General features: G+C 37.5%; 1 protein-coding gene across 7 annotated transcripts in view; it reads left to right on the top strand.

The window, feature by feature from the left end:
- CLCN3 (chloride voltage-gated channel 3) overlaps positions 1 to 6,567 on the top strand; it is a 65,590-nt gene extending 59,023 nt beyond the window's left edge. For 4 of the 7 annotated variants that reach the window (XM_081134553.1, XM_081134559.1, XM_081134554.1 and 1 more), the window contains 2 exons: positions 1,895 to 1,970; positions 3,654 to 6,561. In XM_081134553.1, the coding sequence (XP_080990679.1) occupies positions 1,895 to 1,970; positions 3,654 to 3,809 (232 nt within the window). In that variant the 3' untranslated portion in view covers positions 3,810 to 6,561. Of the gene's footprint in view, positions 1 to 1,894; positions 2,082 to 3,653 lie in introns of those variants that run through there. The other 3 variants (XM_081134557.1, XM_081134558.1, XM_081134556.1) reach the window with 2 other exon arrangements.
- The last annotated feature ends 2,979 nt before the right edge of the window (positions 6,568 to 9,546 follow it).

A 9,546-nucleotide genomic window follows, 5' to 3' on the forward strand; every position in this document is an offset into this window, starting at 1 on the left:
AGCTCTGAGCTGGCCTTGTTATGCTCAAATCACTCTTCTCCGTTAACTAGAGAGGAAACATAGGTATTTCCTCCTTTTTAGGGCTATTACTTTGTAAATATAAACATTACATTGTAAATATCTAAATTTGCCATTTGGTCCTTAAAAATTTGTGATTTTATTCTCATTGTGTACCTTGTGATTTGGCAGAGCCTACTAATATGTTAAGTGAAATTAATCACTGTACAATTGGATAGAAAAGAATGAATATGAATTAGACTGGAATTATTTTAATTAATTGTCAAGATTTTCACATTTCCTGACAAGTATAAATTCAAGTGAATTGATAGTTTTTTGTTGTTGTTTATTTGACCTCAGACATTTAATCAGAGAAGAACATCTACTGAGTGACTGAGTGCTTGTTGTATATAATGCAGTGTCTGAGATTTTTTGCAGGGGGATCGTGCTCCCTGCTCTGAGAACTTTTCAGTTGATCTGTGTTCTCAATGATCAGTACGTTATTTTTAAAAAATAATGAAAAACATTAGCAGAGAACCTATTTATGCCTTTTCTGTTCTCCACCTCCACACCCAGGCATCACCCTAAGTAACTATATTATGACTGACATATCAATAGGACCAGGCTACTTTGACTAAGTGAAGTCCCCTGGTGACACCCTTCGAGAAGATAGAATGTTCAAAGGCAGTTTAATAGTCAAATTGACTTAACCTGATCACCAAGGAAATATGTTCAATTACCTTGAAGAGCATTCTGAATGGGCTTCCAGAATTTAAAGATTTAAAGCTTTGTAAGGTTTTTGACATTCACTGTCTCTATTGCCATTTGGTATAGTTGAATTAATTGACTTTTATTATAAATCCAGTAACCAGAATTTTGTTTTAAAAATTAAAATTTTAATTATTTTCAAGCATCCTCCTGAGAATTTATGTCCATTATTTTGCTTGATGTTATTATAATGATATATTAACTGAGAAATAATCACTTAGAAAAAAATGTATAAAGTAAAAGTCATTATGATCCCTAATCTTAAATATGTTTTATTTGCTTATCTTAAGAAGTAGCATTCGGCAGTTCCAGAAAATTAGGGGGTGTTTGTATTGGTCGGCGTTGCTTATTTGGTGCACATTGCCTTTATTTATTTATTTTTTAAAAATATGTCTTTATTGATTTCAGAGAGAGGAAGGGAGAGGGGGAGAGAGAGAGAGAGATAGAAAACATCAATGATGAGTCATTGATCTGCTGCCTCGTGCACCCCCCCCCCTCGGGGATCGAGCCCACAACCTGGGCATGTACCCTTACCAGGAATCGAATCTTGATCTCCTGGATCATAGGTTGATGCTCAACCACTAAGACGCACTGGCTGGGGTACATTGCCTTTCATTTTAATTGCAAATAATAGTAAAATCCAAGGGATTTCTTAAGTCTCCTCATAGGCAGTAAAGGCATCTACCTTTTCATTGCTGAGGTAAATCCAAAAAATACCCTGTGTATTGTGACTGTATTGTGACATTTTAGATATTAGAAAAATATTTTCCTCAAAGAAATAGTGAAAATGAAACTAAATTTCAGAATTTTATAGTTGTGTGTTAATAATTCTTGTACTTTTCTTTGTAGTTATCTTCATTGTGAACTTTTATCATTTTGATTTTTAATTTAAAAAGGAAATAACCCACCAGTATTTAAAAATAGCACCGCACCATGTCACTTTTGAAAGTCAGTAGAATTTATGCAAGTGGGTCCTGGGATTTCAAATCATTTTTGTTTTTATTTTTCTAAAGTTCATTAAAAGCATTCTTATGGTTCATGTTTTGATTTTTTTCTCTCATTATCGTTATGATTGGAACCTCTTTTAATTTAATTCTCACAGTTATTAGCATAACATGATCTGTTTCAGGATTGTCTTGGGGATCATCACAAAGAAGAACATATTAGAACATCTCGAGCAACTAAAGCAGCACGTCGAACCCTTGGTGATTAGATATATCAGATCTCCTCCTCATTAGACACCTTAGAAGTCAGGAGGCATGAAACTTGTGAACTGTTCAGTTCTGTCTTTCCCAGATACCTGCCAAACACATGCTGCCAACTACATTTCTATCTTATAAAATATGTCTGTAAGATAAATTCAGATGTGTGTAAAATTCTATTCATGGGAAGTACGTAAAAGTTAACATCTCATCAAAATCATTAGTTGCAATTTAAGAATTGTAAAGAGTTTGGTACTTGACTGTGTAAATATTACTGGACATTTTTAAAGTAACACAATATATCTGTCTACTTTAGCATTTACACCAGTCTCAGTGGATGCCAGACTGGTTAAAAACATCTATCCCATCACCCCAAACCCTCCACCCCCTTTTTTAAATAAAAAAGTATCCTAATCTTGCGGTAGTCTTGTGGTAAACCTAAGCTCATAAATCATTATAACTGAGTTTAGCAATGTTAGAATTGCTGACAATTAAATGGATTTTTTTTATGGGCACACTAACTGGAGCATAATGTGTATGAGCATATACATGTGTGTGATCATAGCATTAGTTCTTTATCTGCTATACTCTCCATACTTTCAAAGTCAATAATGTGTGTCCTACCATTTCATTAGTGGATCGTACCTAGAATATGTGTGTGCCCCTTTTGTGTGATGCTTCTAGAGTGCTGTAAGCAGCTTTTAGGATTAAATGCATTTGTTTTAACAGGCTCTATGTCCCAGTGGTTTCATGAATTCATAAATTTTGAATTATTAGTTTACCTTATGACCTAAAAATTGTCTGGTTTTAGCAATTAATGCCTGAAATTATTTTGCCCTGCAATTGTCATACTTTATAAACTTGTCCCAGTTTAATACACAACTGACTGTGTATTGCTGTCGTGTGCTAATATTTCACAAGTGTTTCATGCATCCTTTAAAAAGAACTACTAACCAGAATAATAAGTAGCTACTCGTTCATTCCGCTTTGTGCTTCACTTATAATATTTTAGGGCTGCTTCTTGACTTTTCATCTGTCTTTTAATGTAAGCATTAACAACTAAGACTTTCATAAAAGCACTGTATCTTAACTTTTTTGGCCAAAATCAAAAAAGGAAAACTTTAATGAGTGTCCTGGAGACTTGGGTTGTCTTATAGATGGATTCTGGGTTCTGAAGTTTGCAATTGAAGTTCTGTGTTGACCATTTTATCTCAACTGTATGTGCTTTCATGAAGATTCTGCATACAACCAGGCAATCTCTATTTTTTAGTTACTTTTGGTTTTAAAAAAAGTGGACTCTTGTGGGATTTGGTCATCAGACATTTTACTGCTTTCTTGGTGTGATGGGAATGCATATTCCTTCTCATATGGGATAAGTATCATTTCTTGTTCCTGCACCCTCCCATTTTTGGTTACTTTTTTGTTGGCATACATTAGTCCAAATAGCTCTACTCCAGTGAGAGTCTCAGTGGGAAGGACACCGTGCCCTTAGTGACCATAACACTTTTTATATCAATGGATGGTTGCTGCATAATGATGATCACCAATAAAATACTTTTTGCAAATACAAAATCGGGCCCTTGCTTTGCTCTATTCCTGTCAACAAAAAGGATTTAGCAATAAATGGAGCTTCTCGTCGTCTTTTCCCTTTTATTTTAATGGCAGTCTTCTGTTTATCCCTTTCAGGCGCCTCCTTGGCATTATAACAAAAAAAGATATCCTCCGTCATATGGTCCAGACGGCAAACCAAGACCCCGCTTCGGTAATGTTCAACTGAATCCTGTAGATGAGAGAGAGGAGGAGGAAGAGGAAGTCCATTTGTTGAATAGCACAACTCTGTAACCCAAGGGAGTCATCTACTTATATTTCTCCTTTAAACAAAAAAAAGAGAAAAAAGGAAATATAAAAGCCAGGCTTTTGCAACATGATTTGCAAATAATGCTGGTGGAATGGAGGAATTGTTTGGGGAGGGAAAGGAGAGAGAAGGAAGTGAGTGAGGTATTTCCCCCCGAAGGCCAGCAGCCCACCTCCTGCTCTGCACTGGATGCGCTCAGCTGAGGAAAGTGCAGGCTTGAGCCCGGAGAGGACCCTGGAGCCCCGCAGCGCCGCCTGTTCCTCCAACATCGCGGAGACGGCATCAGCCCCCGTTTCCGGAGGGATGACTTTGAATTGAGCCATCTGTAAGACTGCAGGTCTTGCCCTTTTTTATCAGAACTGTTCTGTTTAATTCATGAGTCGCATAGTTAAACATTATCTTTCTACATTCCGGAAGAGCTTTTCTTTCTCCTCCCCACCCCTCCCTCTGTAACAAGGCCTCTTTAAACTGGTGTGTCCTTTTGAAGCAGTCCTTTCTCATATTGAGATGTACTGTGATTTTACGGAGGTTTCATCACAGGAAGGGAGTGTTGTTTGTGTCATTAACCACGCAGTTTGTACCATCACCGAATGCTTGGAGCCGTCACATGCCCCACCACAAAGGCCGATCGAACTGGTACAATCTTGAACCGTGAATGAAATCTCTCAGCTTGTGCGCTGCGTGGTTCAGAATCTACAATGAAACGTGACTTGTAAGGATAAAGCTTTCTTTTTGTTTTCTTTCCTCTCAGACTTTATGGATAATGTGACCTGGTCTTAACGCATATTTTCTATGTCTGAAACTCCTATGAAACATAAGTACTGTTCAGCATAAGGAAACAAAGTACTGCTGCTCGGACAGTAAAGAGAAGGAAATACTCTGTTTAGCTGTATCTGGTATTAATTGCATGTTTAAACACTGGAATTTTTTTTCTTCTTGAAATTAGATGAGTCATTTTTTTCTTTCCTCAAGATATTTTACTGCTGACACTGAAGAAATGTAATTCATAACTTGCACTAAATGTATATTTCTTTTCCTAAAAATTTACCATTCTTATTTATATTTTTATGGATTAAAATTTATAAAATACAGATCAGTTAATATCTCACTTAAATAATTTTACCTTTTTAATGTGATTTTTATAGACTAATTCAGACTTACAAATATGGAGGTATGAACAAAGTTTACAATGGGAACAAGGGTTTAAGAGAGGTTGTGGTTATTTCTCTATGATCTAATGTGTACGTAAATCTTTTTCTGATCTCTCACTGCCATGCCCTGGATTATATCTTCTGACCTGTCCATTCTGACTCATTAACTGGAAAGTTGAAACACTACAAGTCACTTAGCAGATTAAAAATCAAACGTTAAATAGTGTTTACCTTTATAAAAAAAATAAAATGAAAACAATAAAGTTGCAAAGGTAGCAGATAAAATTGTAATCGGAACGTAACCTTTGAATCTTTGGGTATGTCACATCCAGAAGTGTTCAATGATGTTTTGACTGTTCATAGTGCAAGTTTTTGCAGGATGAATTGAAAACGTATTTGGGATTTTTGTTTTTGGAAATATCTGTCTCAATCATGGTCTTAATTCAGTATCAGCAAAGGCAGTTTACTTGAAGGACTGGCCTAAATATCCTACGATTATGCATTTTTGGTTGGAAAGTTAATTTTTGCGGACATTTTCTGAAACTGACAATGCACTGCTTTTTTGAAAGTGATTTTTCACTTCCTAGTTTTTAATAATATATCTGTAAGACCCCATAAGATCGGTAAGAGCTTGAAGATTTATATGATCATGAAGCCATATTAGAATGACAATTGAAAGCTGGACAAAATTTTAGGAATTTTATGAAACATTCTTAATTTTTCTATCTGCCTAAAGTTGGTCTTTTGTCCAAGACACTTTCCCACTTTGGCAGACTTCAAGTTTTCTTCATGGCCTCTTCAAAGTTTATTTGACCATCCAGAGTGAGATCATTTCTCAACAATAGGTCTGTGCATCTTATCTCCAGCTTGTCTGAAGTGTATTTGCAGGATACAAGGCGCTGCTAGAGCGTGGACTCCTCAGCACTGGATACTGAACAACTTAATTGTTTGTCTTGTTACAAGCCTTCGAAGGAGAAATAAGCTTCTTTGCAGATAGCTTCATGACTTTAAACTTCACATGGGATTTCATTTTTCATGTTTCCTTTTTGATTCTGGGTCCTCCTTTCATTGCCCATCCTGCTTCAGAGACTGACATTTCAGGGTGAATATTCAAGGTGGATGTTAATTTTCTTCTTGGTATATTTCTATCCCTGATGTGACTATAGCTGAAATACAGGAAAAGTGCCATATTTTTATGCATTCAGTGGTTTTCTTTGGCATTGCTTTCTGTTTCATTTTTCTTTCTGATATGTTGAGGTGTGCCTGCTTTTTAACCAAACTGAAATAGAGGAGACCATGAAATAAATATATGTGCCTGGCTGATTGGCAAATAGTAACTGGAGCACCTTATTTGAGTACCCCTTTTTGAGAAGGTATGATGAGAATGGGCAAGGGTGTCAGCATCTCTTCTTCTTAATAATTGTTTTCAGTTTTGGTTCATGAAGAATGCTTAGTTTGTTAATCTGTGATGTTGCCTAGCACTGTATTTATCTGTTTTTATTTATACTAGTGTAGTAAAGCTGCATATCATTACAGTAAAAATGATTACTGTGATGAGTTAATCAGAATCTCTATTAAAATCTATATGACAATGTGTGGTTTGCCCTTCAATTTTATCTGTAACAGTCCTCCCACTTTTACTGCTCTTTGCAGTGTAGGCCAATATGCCTGGCACATGCAGCCTCAAAGGGGTGATAGGTATAAAGCTTCTCTCAGGTTACAAAGCCATCTCTGTACTTTGCAGGCAAGGAGCAACAAAACAGTAGAGGCTGGATTTAACAGCAGTATATATACATAGAAGCAATAGTATAGAGCCTCCATGTCAGTGAAAGTTGCAGGTTTACAGAAAGATTTAATTTCCATTTACTTTCAAAACCATGATTTTAAAAAAGAAATATATACTATTTGCATGAAGAGAAAACGTGAATGATTTACATTTTAAAATTTTACCTTGGAAATTTACTAATAACTGCATAAAAGGAGGTGGTAACATTTGAATTCTTAAAAGATTTCAGGAGTCTAATATTAAACTTCTGGTAAAAGAGGAAAGCATGTTACAAAAAGTTTAAGGATAGATCTTTTATCATTCATTTCATTTGATCATTCACTAAGTACTTATTTAAAACTTACTGTGTGCTAGGCATTATTCTGTTCTTGAAGCTTACATTCCAGTAGGGAAAGAGACATATCTATATCCATATATGTATCTATAGATATATATGTCAGATGGTGATAAATATGAATTCAGCGGATTTTAAAAAATGACTCCTATGTATGTGCTGCATATGGTTGTAGGCATACATAAATCAGACAACATTCTAATGGAGAAAAGTAATGGGGAGGATGCTATTTTTACAGAGGGTGATCAAGGAAGGCCTCAGGGATAGGGAGACATTTGAGCAGAGACGTAAAGGAAGAGAGGGAATGAGATAGTGAGAAGACGAAGCACATGCAGGTGTAGGACGTGCCTGACAGACACGGAACATTAAGTAGGTCACTGTGGCTGGAGGGGAAAAAGTATGACGACAGAGGCTGGATGAGTAGGAATTTGGCTTTTATCCTGAATAAAATGGGAAGCCAGTAAGGCAGAAAGTGACGTAAGCTCTGGTTGCTTTGCCTGGAATAGACTAAGAGGGGGCAGGGGTGGAAGCAGGAGCAACACCCTGCTTTGAAGGCTCTTAGAAGAATCAGCGTCAGTTATGACAGAGCCTAAACCTGACCGGACCTGGTGGAGGCAGTTCCAGTGGCTGGATTCTAGACATTCTGAAGGTGGAAGAGAGCATCAGTAATAAGAGAGGAGCAAAGGATGCCACCAAGGTTTTTGGCCTGAGTACGGAACAATGGAATGACCTGACTGAAGTGGGAAAGATGTCACGAAGGACAGATTGGGGGATATGAACAGAGTTGTTTTGGTTTTGGACATTTAAGTGCCTTTTAGACTTCCAGCTGGGGATGTCAAGTAGGCAGTTGCATAGATGAGACTCAAGTTCAGGAGAAACTCTCAATTCTAGCCTGTGATCTAAAAACTGTGGGAGGTATCCTGGGATGGGTAGAGATCAGCATGGGATTAAGTGGACAGAAAGGACTGAGCATTGATACATTTGTGTTTAGATTTGAGGAGCCAGCAAAAAGGAGCAGCCAGTGTGGTAGGGTGGGTAGTGGTGCATTAAGAAAAGGGCAGTCCCCTAAGCCAAATGAATACTAGTTTTAAGGAGGACCACCTGGTGCGTGTTGCTGATAGGTCAGGTAAGTGAGGACTGAAAATGGCCAATATGGAGGTAACATACGTTTGACCAAAGTAGTTTCACTGGGATCAGGCAAAAGTCTGATTAGGTTTGCCAGAGATGGGAAGGAACTCAGTTATTAGGGTTCTTCCTGAATTTTTCAGAAGAGGGATGTGCAATAAAGGGTATTTTAAGATGCAGGACCTTACAGCTTTTGCTGTCGACGGGAATGTATGAGAGGGAAATTGAGCTGAGAGGTCTTTGAGTAGCTAAAGGGGACGACATGTTGGGAACACAGCTGGACATCCAGCAGCATTCATAGAGATGAGGAATGGGTAGTTAGCATGGTGAGATTTCATGGAAGTTACTTTGATTGCTTCTATTTTCTTAGTGAAATAAACAGGCTGGAGGAGGTGCTGCATGTTTGAGGAAAGATGCAAAAGTAGTAAGATTGGAGGGCAGCAGCATGACCAACGAGGTTAAAATGAGACCAGTCTTCATGGTTCTGTTCTCTCTGCCATATATACACAAAGGCTCGTGTTACTAAGGCAGCTATGTACTCGGAAAATCTGTTCCTAAAAGCTTACAGTGTAACCGTGGAGAGGAGGCATGCTACTCAATTAGATCCCTGACTGGAAGCATTTCCTTTTAATAGTCCACTCGTAGCTTTTATCAAAAACATTAAGTATCTCATAACATCTGTTTAAGGACACAGCTGACAGCATAAGTAACTTTGGGGACTACAAAACATGAGGACTAAACTATATGACATGAGGGCTTTTCTTGAACCTCATGTGAATGGGCAAGAGCTTATAGGTTCTTTAGCCTAATCCACAAAGTTTGCTACTTTGCACTTGGTGGTTTGCTCTGTTTTTCAAGTGAAGGACATTTTGTCAGGTTTAATGAGGCTCAGAATCTGGTAAAACACAGCTGTCTCCACAGATCTGTACTGGAAGTCCAATGAATTTGTAATGGGAAACAAATCTAAATTAATGGTATATTGATTTGTATACATTATACTATATACTACATCAACATACTATGCAATATTGATTAGTAAATACAGACTGAGTCAAAGAATTGTTTTAAAGAATGTTTCCAAAGGGAGAATATACAGTCACCAGAGATACTGTTAAAATGTAGTTTTGTTAGGTCAGGTCAGGGTCAGGCGCTCTGGGAGAGTGCTGGGTAGTGTCACAGGTGTCCTTCCCATGAGCCTTTCCCACCCTCTGTAAATCCAACCCTTCAAGCTACAGCTGTTATTACCCAAAGCCTCAGAAATACATTCTTAGTTGCCCATGTTAAATACTGAAACAGGACTCTGGGGGGAGAGGATGGTGTGGTTATCC

Source organism: Miniopterus schreibersii (genome assembly GCF_964146895.1).
Source record: "Miniopterus schreibersii genome assembly, chromosome: 4".
NCBI lineage: Eukaryota > Metazoa > Chordata > Mammalia > Chiroptera > Miniopteridae > Miniopterus > Miniopterus schreibersii.